At 39.1% G+C, this 16410-nt stretch overlaps 1 protein-coding gene across 8 annotated transcripts in view; it reads right to left on the reverse strand.

The window, feature by feature from the left end:
* ltbp1 (latent transforming growth factor beta binding protein 1) overlaps positions 1 to 16410 on the reverse strand; it is a 133821-nt gene that overhangs the window by 33922 nt on the left and 83489 nt on the right. For 5 of the 8 annotated variants that reach the window (XM_085183135.1, XM_085183132.1, XM_085183131.1 and 2 more), the window contains exons 9-14: positions 15274 to 15333; positions 11409 to 11531; positions 7855 to 8019; positions 5398 to 5559; positions 2814 to 2836; positions 686 to 788 (exon numbers count right to left, since the gene is read on the reverse strand). In XM_085183135.1, the coding sequence (XP_085039261.1) occupies positions 686 to 788; positions 2814 to 2836; positions 5398 to 5559; positions 7855 to 8019; positions 11409 to 11531; positions 15274 to 15333 (636 nt within the window). The remainder of the gene's footprint in view (positions 1 to 685; positions 789 to 2813; positions 2837 to 5397; positions 5560 to 7854; positions 8020 to 11408; positions 11532 to 15273; positions 15334 to 16410) is intronic. The other 3 variants (XM_085183130.1, XM_085183134.1, XM_085183133.1) reach the window with 3 other exon arrangements.

Consider the following 16410-nt stretch of genomic DNA (forward strand, 5'->3'; position numbering starts at 1 on the left):
CCAATCAGTGACATTTCCGTCGCTACAATAAAACTACAATACAATAAAACCTGTGTGCAGTTAAGACTAACAAAGTGATCTAATACTGGGTTTAGATGAGGCAATATCAAACTGATGATGCCTATCCATACCATAAATAGACATCAGGGACATAATTGATGGTTTATTTTGTGTAGTCTGTGGATACCAGATGATTCGAGCAGATGCTAAGATAATGTGTCGTTAGCACTGATCTTCTGTGCCCTTCTTTTAAATTCTTACTACCTCGGTCTTATCCCTCTGTGCATCCACAGCACAGAGAATTTTGAAAAGAACAACAACAACTCATTTTTAATGTTCTGTTTGTTGGCTTTTTGGAACCCAGTACAAATTAGTACCATACATACTGTTTGGGATACCACTTTTACAGGCATGTTTCCAGTAATTACCTAGTACCTCTTTTACAGTGATATTGTGTGTTGTGAAAAACAACAAGCTATATTTATATATATAACATATCATTGTCATGTCAATAACAAGTTTTAAAATGAGTCAGTAATCACCATCACTGAAACAGCACTCTTTTCAGACCACTGGATCAACATATATTAAACCCAAGGATTAAAAATCGCTTTGTCTGAGCCCATCATAAGCTCGATGAGCTGAGTCTGAAACTGCTTTGAAGTTTAAAGGGCAAAGCAGAAACCTGGGTAAGGTGCCTCCATCTTGATAGTGGAAACACCCGGAGATAGCTGGGGCTGGATAGGTTCAACTACTGGACTAATGCTATCCACAGGAATTACCAGCTCCTTCAATGAAAAGACACAGACAACACCAAAGACATAAAATCAACATAGCACTGTATACATATACTGCTCAAAAATATTAAAGGAACACTTCAGCGTGTATAATCAAGTCAATTAACCTTGGGATATTGATCTGGTGGTTAATCAGTTTCAGCTACTTTGGCATTAATGACTTTAACTACAGGCGCACTAGAGGGGCAACAACGAGACCAACCACAAAACAGGAATGGTTTTACAACTGGAGGCCACTGACATCCATCTATTCTGACTGTTTTTTAATTTGCCTAGGGTCAGTGTCACTATCGGTAGCACAAATAGTCCAACTCCTCCAGGATGGAACATCAATACAATGCTGGACGGTTTCCTAGCACAGTCTCAAGAGCACAGAGGAGGCCCCAGGAGACAGGCAGTTATTCTAGGAGAGCTGGACAAGAAGGTCCTTAACCCATCAGCAGGACCGGTATTTGCTCTTTTGTGCAAGGAGGAACAGAGCTCTACAAAATGATTTGTGTGAATGTCTCTGACAAAACAATCAGAAACAGACTTATGAGGATGGACTGAGGGTCTGACATCCTCTAGTGTGTCCTGTGCTCACTCCCCGACACCATGGGGTGAGACTAAAGGGTTGGCATTTGCCATAGAATACCAGAAAGTACAGTTCTAATACCAGTGAACCAGTGAAAGGGTTACATCCAGATTCACCCTGAGCGTATGTGACAGGAGAAGCCATAGAGGATGTTATGCTGCCTGTAACATCATTCAGAATTACTGGTTTGGCTGTGGGTTAGTGATATCCATGGAGTCATATCCATGAAGGAACGCACAGGATAGAAGAGCCACCTCCACAGGACAAGACTCAGCAGTCCATCTGCATCTAAAGCACAAAGGTCACTCTTTCGAGGATGCCAATGTTCACATTTTGGACAGAGAGGACAGATGGTTTGAAAGAGGAGTGAAAGAAGCATCTATGTCCACTGTGAGCGACCATCTTTGAACAGAGGCGGTGGTTTACGACACCAACTGTCTGCCATCTATAATCCAGTTTTGAGTTCCCTCCCCAGACGCCTTAACGCCCACTCACATCCTGGGCCATCTGACCCCAGGAATTCGCATGATAAGGTGGGGCCAGGTTTCACAATGAGCTCACCTGAAACCCTGGCTGATTGGGACCCACACCCAGTTTCACACCTTGGCTCAGGCGATTAGAGGATCATCAGGGGGTCCTTTTGTCCCTCTGTGGGGGGATACTCCCACCAGGTTTATATCTGGGACTCTCCACCATTTGACCTTAGAACTGAAGAAGCTTCTCGGATGAGAGATGAAACGTCTTCAAGCAACTTAAAGAAGTCCAGACGCTTTTCTTTGCAAGCTCCTTTGAGTTCAAATGAAATGTTGGCAAAACGGATTAGCCTACCACATCCTTCTTTCACTTTGATTATGGAGGGTGTCTTTGAATTAAGTTCTCTGTAGGTTGATCATTTTCATTTGCATCAAACAATGTGGCATCCTTTCATTCCTAACACATTACCCAGTCCATGTCTGTATTGATATCCGGCAAGACTTTTTCCCCACGGAGCTCTGATGTGTTTTCAAAGTGTTCCTTTATTTTTTTGGAGCAGTGCATCTTTAGCCAAGACTCACCATTTAAGCCTCCTACTACTTACGTCATGCAATGCAGGTACTGTGCTGAGAAGCAGATTAGCATTTAGCTTGCATGGCAACTGGCTGCAATTTAATCACAGAGCAAGAATAAACAGCTTGGCAAAAGGGAGCTAGAAAAGCGTGGAGTATCCAGATCTGGGACCATGTCAAAGATTTCAGTCTGGTTCTTAAAGTCTACACGAGCACATCAAAGATGTAGAAATTGACTTGCTGTTCAACTGACCAGCCAAAGTCATGCAGCAATGTTGCTGATTTCATGCAAATGTGATTTTGAAACTCTTTTGCAGGTAAGTGTATTTGCTAAGCGTATGCAGGCAAACTGCTTTTGCATTTTCACTCTAAAGAGTGAAAAGGTACCAAACCTACCTGCTCTGGTGAACTGGTTGCTACTGACCCAAAAAAAAAAAAATACAAACAAAAACTTTGAGTGAAGATTTGTGATAATGTAGCGTAGCTCAAACTTTTTTTTTAAATGTCAGATTTAAGACACTCAAGCTAATCAGTCAAAAACTGTTTTGACATCATAAACACTGAATACCTTCAGACTTTGCTTACTGCTTATTAGCCGTTGAAATGTAAATTCTTACCAATACTGCAAGAAAAGTAACAATTGCTTCCCCAATCACAGCATTTTGGTAACACTTTATATGAACAACGCACGTATTCAGCATTAGTAAGGTATTAGTTAATACTTTATGCATTAATTATACAGCTATATGCTCCTTATTTGTTCTCCATCATCCATCATCATCTGTCGGTCAGAAATTCACAAGAATTGTTACTTTTCTTGCAGATTTGTTAAGAATTTACAGCATTTCAACACCTAATAGGTCTTCATACAAATTATGTTCAAGGTCACAGTTGTTGTTCTCAGTACATTTAAATTCTCATTAGTTTGCGCAGCTGTGGCTCATAATCAATTCCCCTTATCCAGAACAAGATTCTTCTTATTGCCCTTCAAAAATAAGGCAATTGTTTTATGTGAAACGCCTCAATTTCATCAACATCCAACCTTTGCTTAAGTAAATGCTTAACGACATATATACAGGTCCATGTTTGATGTTGTGAAAAGATCATAAACAGCACACACCACATTTCCAGGTCTCAAGATGACAAAAGTAAAGATTTAGAAAAAAAGCAAAATATCTCCTTCTTCCACCCAGCGCAGCTTTTGCTGCTTCAAAGTACCAATATGTATGGCTGCCAGGTGCCTCATCACTTTCTGGTGGTATCCAAACACTAATCTGCACAGGTTTAGGGTGGTGAAATTTTGTCCGATTGTTTTTTGCGCCCTGTCCTCTGTGCCTGGAAAACTCTGTACTCTGCTCCAGCAAAGCTAAACAGTAATTTGGTTTCTGTCTGGCTTTGGCTAAGATGTTGCAAAGTTTCTCCTTCCCTTGGTGGCTGCCAAGCATGTCCTGAATAATAACAGGAGAGGATGAGGCTCTTCTCTCAGGCAGGTTTATCTCCCCTTTGCTCTCTTTTTGATGGCTTGTGGGCTGGGCTTTTAACAGGGAATGAGCGCTCAGTCAAAGCACTTTAATCCATGTCCTCTACAAACAAATGTCACAAGAGGGATGTGTTTCTCAAAATCTGGCTTCCTAATCACATGCAAGAAGATCATAAATCAGAGTTTTTAATGTTACTTTAGAGTTGTAATTTGCAAATGTGAGATTCTCGTTTATCCCATCGTCTCGGCATTTTTCACCACGACACTGATAAATTAATACCACACTTCAAACAGGAGCAAGTGGGTGTAATTTGTTACACAGCTTGATCTTTTTCACATTTTGGGCATTCAATAAAGTGCAAAAAACATTTTCTGTCTGCTGCACTGCATAAATGCAATCCATCAGACATATTTGTTGCTTTGACAGCACATTGAGTTCAGACACTTTAAAGGGTGCCAAATAAAATACAGCTGTGGAGTATTCACATCTTAATATCTCAAGTATCTAACTGCTGCACCGCAAATTCTGCAACAGAGGGCAAGTTGATGTCTTTCTGAGAAAGACGGAGGGCTTTTTCGCCCCAAATGGAGACTATAAATACTGCATAATATTCTGTACAAACAAGTCGCACTAGGTCCATATGATTTATTCAAAAGTAGCAAATCAAATGTAATAAGCCACCACTTCTGTTCAAAAATGGTTGTTCATAGAAAGAACATAGAAGAAACCAAAGAGTCACTCCACAAACACACCTCATAGGAGAGCCACCTCAAAAGGAAAAGGCTGAATCTGCACTCAGAGGACAAAGGGCCGATTTTGGACCGAGAAGACAAAAGGTTGGAAAAATAAGTAAATGAGGCCATCTGCATCTACTGAGAACAACCGTTGTGGAACACAGACGGTGACCAGAGGTGGGACACTTCATTACCGTACTTAGAATTTTAAGCTGTCTGTAGTTTACTTCAATATTTATTTTTCTGATGACTTTTTTTCTCCATACATTTTTACACAAACATGCAAACTGCACACAGAAAGACAAACATCAGCAAACACACAAACTGTTTGTGTGCAGTTTGTCTCACAGTGTGTCTGCAAACTGACGGTCCAACTGCTGCATTTCACAGGAAGAGAAACGAGTGAGCAACTTTATTTAGAGATGGAGAAAGTTTAAGACAGACAGGACAGCAGAGGAGACGTTGTATTTAAAGGTAAGTGCTCAGATATTGGATGTGTTTTGATAAATTAAAATAAAATGAAATATTTTTATACCGTGTAGCATCCTGTAAGCAACCTAGTGATAATTAAATTCATTTACTGAATTCCACCTATATATCAATTATATATGATCTAGTATAAAGACAGCATAAATAGAACACTGTTAGTGATACAAATCAGTCAAGTTACCTAGATCAATTATTGTGGTCCCAAACACATAAAATAAATAGACTAAATCAACTAAACATGCACTGGTAATTAGCTATTAATATTGCAAGACTCACCTGGTATAATCTCTTCCGGTGTTCCAAACGCCTCCACAGGTCTCTCTGGTGTTGGTAGGGGTTGTGGTGGGTCAATGGGCTCCTGATAAATTGGCTTATTGACAGGAGGATTTGGCAGAACAGTGTAGCCCATTCCACCAGGACAGATTTCTTTGAACTTAGCTGCATGACAACACACGACATGAGTAGTTACCTCTATATTCTTAGAATGAATACAAAAGCACCAGAATAAAAACTCAAATAAAATCCAACATTTACCAAGTAGAGGCTACTTTGAACACATCTCTGGTGAAGAGAAAAAAGTTGGCCTCCATGAATACACAAAGCATTTTATGCTCTACCTTCACACAACTTTCCATTTTTGCTCCTTCGAATCTATATTAAGTAAATGTCCTAGTCTTATCAAGATAACTTCCACCCTTCTCTTGTAAAACAATATAAAAAGAGAAATGGAATGAGATATTACAAAAAGAGGAAAAAGTGATATTTAACTAACAAAGAATAACTAAATACTATTAAGCAGTCAGTTCCCACGATGAGATAACAGAGAACCAACCGTAAAAACAGTGGACTTTTCTTTTTCACTGAACAAAACAGCTTAAAATTAGTAGAAAAACAATTTAGAAATAGAAATACATGACATATTTTGATTGGAGTTTGATAAGTGACACACTCAGTAATGTTTCAGAAATGAGGAAAATCCCAGGCTGGAACATGTCCATATCCAGCCGATGTATTTTAAATCCTAGCTTGTTGTTGAATGTCCTGGCTCCTGGGTTTTGTATTTCCAACAGTGTCGCTGTAGACAAAAATACTTCTTTGACTGTTCATTTGTTCTTTCAAGAAAAAGGATTTTACTATTTGCTACACTATTTTTTAAAACAACAGTCCATCTAATATAAGTTGTATGTGTTGAAAAGAAAGGTTTTGCTGCATCACAGGCTTCAGATTCACGTCAGATTTGAATCCCAGCTTAAGATGTTCAGAAATTTCAGTTCCAACTTAGATTAAGTTTGATCACATGTGTGATCGTTGTACAACAGGGGTGTCAAACTCAAATACACAGTGGGCCAAAATTCAAAACTGGAACAAAGTTGCGGGCTAACATTTATATTCATTGAAAAAAAAAAATCTTCCTCCAGATATAAGAATGAATCTTTTCTTATGGACTCAAACAAGTTTTGCTGAAAAACTGAATATGGAACAAGCAAAGCTTAATACTAAACAATATATATATTAGCTGTATAATACCAGTAGGCCAGCTCTAATAATAATTTGGTATGGCTTCGCGGGCCAAATGTAATTAGGCTGCGGGCCGAATTTGGCCCGCGGGCCAGAGTTTGACACCTATGTTGTACAAGGAAAGACGTTTTTACATAAACATCTTCACAGTTCAGCAACACTATTTTCAATCTAGTGTTTCTCTTCATCTTAATTAGTAAAACACAGGTGTAGCTCCTGCATAATGATATTATTTCTTACTGTTGGTATCAGAATCCATTTGTACAACACTGCAGAGTGACGTATAACATGAATGAATAACCCTGACTCTTCTAACAGCGGACCTTGCAGCATGCAATTAAAACCGCCAGCAACGTGGCGAGACGTGTAACATGTGAAAGACACAGAGCAGCAATTTCTAGTTATTTTGTGAGCTTTGTATAACAAAATATCTGTGATATTCTCTGTAACTCGTCTTTGTTGCTTAGTTGAATATTCAAGATATAACCAGGAAAACACGCAGGACCATCACAAGGACTTCATTCTACCTGTTTAGCCTTGTTTAAATAAAGGATGTATTTGGAATGTTTCTGCATTTTGTTTGTTTGTTTTTTGGTAAATTTACATAAACTAAAGGTGGTCGAATGAATGAAGACAGACTTATTTGTTACGCATGCTTTTAGACAATAGCATGACGCTTTTCATAATTCTCAGTACAGATACATAATAGATCATCTTGAGTCATCGTCACAAAACATGAGAATTAAAAGCAACCTGAGACAGCTGCCGGATTAGTGCTATATAAACAAACTGAAATGAAAAATGAGATGTGGGTGCCTTCAACAACATAAGGGAATGCAACTACCTAGAAATACCAACCATCACTTTGTAATTAAATTCCATGAACATACTGAGATGTGTCGAAACAAAGACAAACAGGCAGGTGACATAAAACAAATTACTGCAAAAGGTTTTTCTATTCTAATCTAAAAGCAGCTATTCAGCCAAGCTGTGAAACCCATGCAGACAGAGAGTGGCAGGATAACAGACTGGGACATAAGTTCAAGCTCATCCCAAAGGACGGAGCTTTAGAGTTTGCTGATTTGCAAGGCGTAAAAATAAATTATAAGACTGTTGAATAGTGTTTTTCATCGTGTTTCCTCCATAGAAGTCACAACAGAAGGTTTGGGGCCTTATTCGGACAGGACAACTATCTGACATTTCTCGGGGCCTTACCTGTTCCTGGAGGGGGGCATTTGTCACAACGAGGGCCCCAGGCTTTGCCCACACTGCAGCAGCAAAGCTGTTTGCTCAGCTGGGCAGACACTGGGTACAAACATTGCCTCCCTGAGCTGACCAAACGGAAGCAAGCCCCCTTCTCCTCTTGGATGGGTGTTTTGGCTGAAGAGGAGCACAGAAGGAGGGCAAAGAGGAGGGAGGAGGCGCGGGGAGTGGCACACCAAAGTGCAGGAGACCCAAACATGGAGGAAAGAGAGGATAAAGAGTAAAGAAGTCCCCTTCACCAGAGCAACCTTCCCCCCGTCACAAACGCAGTCTAAATACATGTCTAAAACAAACCAGAGTACATTAAAGAGAGTACATGTTTTACAACAAGAGGCTCGGCAACCACATTTTGGTACTGGTACAAATAGCTATACACACATTTAAACACCAGAAAGCAAAGACCACATGATGAAGGAAAAACTTGGGGGAAAAAATGAACATTTTCATGCCAGTGCTTCATGCACTACCAAAGTGCTGGCTGAGATGAAGGCATGCTGAGAGTTTGGCTTGGTTTACATGTTCTAGGGCAAAAATTAAACTCCACAAATAAATGCTGGAAACAGTTCTGACTGGAAAAGAGACAAACTAATGACCCCCACGGGGGACCCAGGCTGATTTCCTTTTTGCCAGAAACATTACCTGAAGTAAATCATTTCACTTACTGGTTAAATACTTGACCTATTTTCCCAACAAATACCTTGATTAAAAACATCAGGAATAACTGAAGTAAAAGTCAGAATCAGGTTTGCACAGTTCATTCTCAAAGCTAGAAAAAGGTTTGTTTGTTTGTTTGATTTTAATATTTTTAATGCTACTTTTGATGCCATTTGAAAATTTGCACAAACCTTTAAATGACATGTATCATAGTAACATTTAACAAATAGTTTGAAGAATACGTGAGGTTGAGACTACTCGTGCCTGTGTGTGAAAACATCAAGCTGAAGTCACATCCTTATTCATTTAGAAAGATGAATTCTAAGGTTTTATCTATCAGGACATAATAAACCGAATCTTCTCCTGAGCAGCTCTTAATACAGGTGAATACAAACTACATATTACACCATGTTCTTCATCAAAACTAAGCCAAAATGCTTCAAGCACAAGTTCACTATTACAACTTCAAGATGAGTCCAGGTGCTGCTAATCAAATGCACTCGACTGGCCATCAGCAAATCAGAGCACCTCTACAGAGAACACGTACGCTCCGTTTACCATGATGAGGTTAAAAAACAACAACAAAGCCCTTCAGACAGGAACTGTCTCTAGGCGAAGTGCTCAGGAAAATTTCAACATTTAAAGTTCCCAGGAGCAAAATAAAATCAATTCGAATGAAATGGAAGAAGTCTGAAACCACTAAGATTCTTGCTACAGTAGGCCATCTGACCGAAATGACTTAATAGGCAAGGAGGGCCTTGGCCAGGACGGTAACTAGGAAATCAACAGCCACTGTGGGCTTTGTCTACAGAAATATTATGACCTGCCAGAATGAAAACTAACCCTGCTGCACTGCGCCGGTCTTGCCTTTATGGCAGAGTGAGCAAACGGAGCCCCTCCTCAGCAAAATGCAGATGTCACCCAAAATGCTCAAAGGGCTGTGAGAGCGTGAGAAAAATCTTTCTGTGGTTTGAGGAGACAGAAATTGGGCTATTTTGTCTAAATGGTCTGAACAGTGTTTGCCAAGAAATAGCATGCTTGGTTCAGCATCTATTCATCATGAATATATTAGTGTGTATTCAGGATTTAGATAACAGAAGTCACAAAGCCCCGGACAACTGAGAATCTCACAGTTTAGGATACCGTAAGCTTCAAACATATTGCCCACCTGTCCCCCTTACACTAAAGCAATGTAAATGTAAGTGTGAAGAAAAAGATACAGCATGAAAAACATGTAAATCATTGGGGTACTCTTTCAGTGGAGTGTAGGTTTGAGGAGCCCTCTGCTGTGCCTTTCAATTAATGAGTAGTAGTAACGAATGGACACTTGGCTTTCATTAGCCACAGGAGGAAAAAAGGCACAGTGCCATGCACCAACCTATCTATCCTGGGGCTGTCAAAAAATTGATCGATCGTCAGATATTAACCGATATTGAAAGTTAATATTGATGCATCAGTATCATCATCAGTGTCATCTTTGCCTCCTCCAGTTCAGGTCCTCCCCTCACTAACAGCCTAAGTAGCTCACATTCACAATACTAAACAACACTGTAGGAGGAATTTCAAGAGAGGTCTGTAAAGCTCCCATTTCACAATACTTAAATACTACAGTAGTAGTTATCATAAATGTTAACCCGGCCCCTTTTAACGATTAGCAGTTACCCAATAGCCAAATTAGCTGTCTGTTATCATTAACATAGTTAAAGATGAATAATTAATGAATTAATAATAAAGCTGAATGGGTTGCAAATGAAATATTTAGTCATGGCAGAGCGCATTACAGACACATGGAGATGTGGATTGGGGTGGATTACTGATTGCGTAGCGCAGCGGGGGAAACGTAGCTGAGTTGAGCAGAGAGTCCAGAGTGTGGAGAACTAATCCGAGCACATAAAGAGCACATTTTGGGGCAGAGCAGCCAAATCAGATGGGCGTCAGGGCTGAAGAGCAGAGCTGAGGATGTACAAGCTACAGACTGAGGCAGAGCAGTGCGAATAGGTGATGAGAAAGAAAGGCTGCAGGCAGATGTGGACAATATGATAAAGTTGAACTTTTCTACCTCTACAATCATTTATTAAAATGTCCTTCTTATCTTGTGAAAGCCAGTTGTGAGGTCAGTTGTAAAAAGCAGGTTCAATATTTCATAGTGAGTTATTTTAGCATACCTAATACCGCACAAAATACACTTAACTTTTCCACAATGTGTTTCCTCCACAAGAATCAAATAATTCTGATGTCTTTGTTTATTAGTGAGCTCTAAAATACATTGAAATTATCTAAATAATTTATTAAATGAATAGAACTTATAAACTTGATATTAAATACTTATTTTGTTAAATCTAGCTATATTTTAAAAAACTGGTGGAAAATACTCAATAATTGAATGTTATCAGTTATCAAGTATTTTCCTAAGTATCTGTATCGAGTTGGATATTCTAGTTTTGTGTTCATGCTAATTTATATTACACTGCAAAAGAAAGGCAATGCATGCTCATGGCATGTTTTAAAATAATAACTTTAATAATTGTGCTCAAGAAATTGCCCAACTGGCTACAATTCCCAGTATTTACCGACCCGTAATGAGATATTTCGGTTTTGGCTGTGTGTAACTCTCAGTACATGCTTTATATAACTTGAATACCATGCTTGCATGAAGATCTGAATGAAAATCTTCATGCAAGCATGGTATTCAAGTTATCTGAAGATCTGAATGTGCAAATCTGCATATCTAAGACCAGCATGCAAATGTAATGCAAGAATCTTTTGCTCAGTCTGACTCTGCTCCATTAGATGTTCTCTGTCTGGAATTATTGAACGAGCAACTGTGATGAAAAACTGATTGGAGGACTTACGTATGCACATGATGAACGTGGGGTCAGGGACATAACCAGGTTTACATGTGCACCTGTAGCTGCCCAGAGTGTTCACACAGTTTCCATTTGGACACACACCCTGTAGCTGGCACTCATCTAGATCTGTGAATTATTGAAGAGTTGACAGTTAATGAAAAGCTTTTTCAAACAATTTCTTCACCTTGCAGAACTAAAACCCCCCCAAAAAAACACAATTAACCACACCTGTTGTACCTGAATTCATATACTTCCATTAGTGCATCAAGTACTATTCATTATTACTTTTCTAGTACATTTTCTAGTACACTGCAGTGCCTAAAAAATCTGCTGCTGTTAGTCAGCTGGCGTTGATGAAACTATCAGTGCTGTTTGGTGGTCCTGACTTTTAAGGCGAGAAGGGCACAGTACACATATACACATTGTGAAAACACATTTGGACAGTATGAATAGCAAGGGTAAGTCTGGAGGTCTGCACAGCTTTGGTAACTATTGGTGGTTCAGTGGTTAGTATTTTCCACCCTCAGCATGCCTTCAGGTTCCAGGTTCAAATCCTGGCTGGGGCCTTGCTGTGTCCCCGCAGAAGTTTCTGCTTGCTACCCAAGCTTCCTCCCACAGCCCATGTCTGTATTGGCCACGGATGGTGAGGTTTGAATGCGTGGTTAAAACGTGACCTCTAAAAAAGTGAACACATTACAACTAAAATGTCAAATGTTGTAGAACTGTATTCTTTCCTATGCAGCTCACTGTTAATGCTTTAATTTCCAAGTGTGTGAGTGATTATAGTCAGTGACACCAGTGTTGGTCAAGTTACTAGTAATTAGTAACTTGTTTTTTTGATTACTTCTCCGAAAAAGTAATCCCATTACTTTACTGATTACTTATTTTCAAAAGTAATTAGTTACTCTAATACTTTATTACTTTTCAAAAACATAATATACAACCTGAATATCTAATAAAGCAAAAGACCCCAATTCTATATTTTCTGTTTAATCCATCATATAAAATTGAAAAAGTTTTGTTTTATTAGTTTGACTTTTTTAACTTTATGTACAATTAATTATATGCAACAGTTTCTGGCTGGAAGAAACGTTTAAACCTATTTTCTGCATATTCCAGCATATAAAAGAATTTTTGTGTTTACACTCGCTCTTTCAAATAGATGCAAGTAAAACAGCAAAAAATAAATCAAAGAATCAGCGGCACAAAGTCCCGTCACTCTTAAATCTATTTTCACCTGTTTAGCAGGAGTGGGGCGGGTGGAGGTTTGCCCGCTGCCGCAGCGGTCATGTCAGTGGGGGGATCCGGGGGTTTCTCTGTGAATTTAACATTCTCGCGGCAGCGTGCTCGGTGATTGCACAGATTTGAAGTTTAATTTTGTACTGCAGAAAGAAATTTTCTTCCCATGCAGAGTGTACAGCGGACACAAACGCTTTTGTCACTTTTTACGGACTCAAACTAAACGATGCATAATCTTACTCTCTCCCACACTCCACTGTTGATCGGCACACGTCTGTTGCTGCCATGGATGTCGCATGCGCTTACGTCATTGTCATGAGACACCGTTTAGTAATGCAGTAACGCAGCGTGCTTACGGCAAAGTGACAGTAATGTAATTACTTTTTTTGCAATAGTAATTCCTTACTTTACTCTTGAAAAAGTGATTGGATTACAGTAACGCATTAACACGTTATCCAGTTTAATGGCGAAAAGGAGCTCAGCTGTTTCAGGTAGCATGTTTTGACAGCCTTCTCGGTTGATCTTTTTACTCCTGAGGTCCTTCACGCTCCGACTAAAACAACCTTTTATGGAAAAGGAACGGAAACATTTGTGAGTCAGCTGTTTCTGATGCTAAATCTCTGTCAACTGAGATTGTAATTATTTTTAAACAGGAAATCCAGATGAACTCAACTGCCGCCTACACGGGACTATTATTGAAAAACTACTATGCTTCTTGCAAACATACAAACCACATCATTATTACTAGATCAATCGTTTTTAGAAAGTGTTACCAGTGTGTGGTATCTGCAATGTACTGCAGTAGTCTGTGGTTGTGCTCAGGGCTCAGCATGAAGGGAACGCTGTTAATTTAGCGTAGCTAGCATAGAGGCTAAGAGCTGTACGTAGTGACTAGACCCATAAGCAGTGGTATTTAGCCAGGATGACTCCTGGTTGTCTCTTTTGGTTCCCCACATGACCAGACACATATAAAATGGGTGGATGGTTCAGACTGTTTGTTCTTCAGCATTCGAAGCAGATGCTTGTGAATGTGTTTGTGTCTTTATTTTATATTTTGTGCAGTACCACACTTTGAATGTCATGGGAAAAAATGACTTCCTCTCCATGTTCTGAGCAGCCAAGCAGAACAGTCTGCTGGAAAAGGTCAAGCTCCTCTTTTGTGGGTTCTTGTAAAAGACTTGGTGCCACCAAACACTGGCCCACTTCCACTTTGCAGTTAGTGGTTTCTAGACTGTCATCAGTCAGGAAACACCCTGAACAATCAATGATTAAATTTAGCTTGAGATTAACACCACCCCTACACAGCTGTAACCTAATTTAAAATGCATCCTGCATGTGTGTCCCAGTTTACAGTCACTGACTCGTGGTTTTTGTGGATATCATGCAACTTTCAGTAGATTCTTTTTTAACTTAGACACTGGTGGGAAGTTGCTTTGGAAGGGCCAGTTTCTTAATTTGAATATAACATAGAGATAATACTTCTCAGCTCTATTCACACTTTTTGATGCAAACTCAATCGGAGAGTTTTAGAGTATCTTTAACACTTGTCACTTACATAAACTGCTTTGAATATTTTTACAACATTTAAAAATGCTGTTCCTGCCTAGTTGTAACCACATATAGGAGACTTCCTGTTTAAAATAAAAGTTCCCATCAAGAGGCATAGAAGGGTAAGGAGAGGCATAACTCACAAGTTTGTGGCAATTTGTGGTATTTGGTCTTAAGCATCGGTCATACTGAAATGTTGATGTTTTTAAAAGTAGTATTGCAATCGTTTTCACAGTACACCGAGAGGCAGACGTGAATGTTAGTACAATTTGTGACACCACACCCGACAGTTAAAACAGAGAAACTTCATAGTCGTAGTGGCAGTACAGGAATAGTCAGGTGATCGGCAGAGTCAGCAGGATTCATCCTGCAGGAATACTCTCCACAAAATCACGGACAACCTCATCAACTTAATATTAAGATATTTTCTCAAACGCAAAGCAGAAGATGAAGCATCACCAAATATGCTTCCAAACCAAAGACTATAAAATATGATGAAGCATATCTTGCCTTTGGCTTCACCTGCACAACAGTGGTGCCATGGTAGGTCTCCCCGGCAGAATTTGTTTCCCCCGTGTCGGGGAATGAGCTGGGCTCTCCAAATCACAGACAAACAGCATCTCACAGTTGTTTATGTTTTTAATCCCACTTTGCACAGAGAGGCATTTTTTGAAAAATACAGTGTTGAATATTCTTACACAGTTAGAAAAAAACAACTACACGTTAAATAATTACACCATAAGGATGGTTTGTTTTTCTGTTACTTAAAAGAGGTAGTAGTTTATTTGCTACCTGCAATTTATTGACATTTACTTTAATTTGTTTAATTGTTTACAAAAGCTTTGAGGTGTGAAATAAACTGCACTGGAGTTAGAAAACAAAACAAGGGTGTGTGTGGTTGGACGATGTGTTTGTGCCGGGGAGCCCCCCTCGCCACAAAGAGTTCCTTGTAAAACAAAGGGGGGGTCTAGGAAAAAAGGTTTGTGAACCACTGAACTACAGGGAATCACACGTGTCTTTACCACATTATTATAAGCTATATAAGCATTAGGATGTTAAAAACAATAGCATAAATTCTTACCTTGGCAATGAGAACTGTTAGCTCTTATGTAACCCTGAGGGCAATCTATCAGGGGGAAAGCTGATGACGGGAGCATGTGAAGAGCAAAACAAAGAGAAGGAGCACATGTTAGTTGCAGTTTTGAGAGGAAATGTCTGGGTTCTTATTCTGTAATAATTCCAAAATACATTTATGAGTGTTCATTTAAAGTCTCATAAAGCAAAAAAGCATGAATCATGTTCCTGAAGGAAAGAAACGTATTCACTCTAAAATTGTAAAAAATGTTAATTATAGTCAATTTAAGTTGACAGCGTACCTTTACCGTGGTTTAAGTGAAGGTACTGTATTGCATTTTTTTTAGATTTTTTTTTTCTATGTAACCTCAGGTTGATAGTCAAATTCAAATATAGACTGTCATTGAGAATCAGAACCCAGTCAATATAAATATTTTTGTCACTATGCTAGGTGTTTTGCGTATAACTGAATTACATATTTAATCTCTGTGGTTTCAGCGTGTTGCTGTAAAATGAATATAAACTATTTGTATCTTTAAACAAACAGGAGTGGTTGAAGAGTAGATATGATTTAGTTCTAAACCAAACAGACAGAAGAAAGAAAAAAAAAGAAAAAATCATATTAAATTATATAGAGAGATGAGCTGAGATAAAAAATACATTTATTTGAGCTTCTTCACGCAATAAGATGAGCAGCAAAGCCTCTATTATCTGTAAAAATACAATGGATTCATTTATTGAAAAATGACTAAATTAAGGTAATGATAGTTAGTTAAGACAGGACACAGTGTTCAAAAAGAGTTATTAATGGAACCATGAAGGGTTGCAGGGAAGGAGGTGGACGTAGCTGCTAGAAGCTACTTAAGCAGCAACATTAGTGCACAGTATTGCAAACATCGGGAGTCAGTCTCACTGCAGTACAGCTGGACAAAGGAACCAGTGGGTAGGTGGTACCCAAATACTCAAAAGAAGATTGATATTTTGTTGAGAACAAAACAAGGCAATGATTGTTTGACCAAGAAAGCCAGTCTATTTACCAGTTACCACAGTCTCCATCGCACAATGGACTATTTCACACTTAAATGTTTAAAAAAAAAAGAAAAAACACCTCATGCCTCCACCATTCCTGAGGAGAGAACAGAGA

The sequence above is a fragment of the Neolamprologus multifasciatus genome, chromosome 13 (assembly GCF_963576455.1).
Source record: "Neolamprologus multifasciatus chromosome 13, fNeoMul1.2, whole genome shotgun sequence".
Classification (NCBI taxonomy): domain Eukaryota; kingdom Metazoa; phylum Chordata; class Actinopteri; order Cichliformes; family Cichlidae; genus Neolamprologus; species Neolamprologus multifasciatus.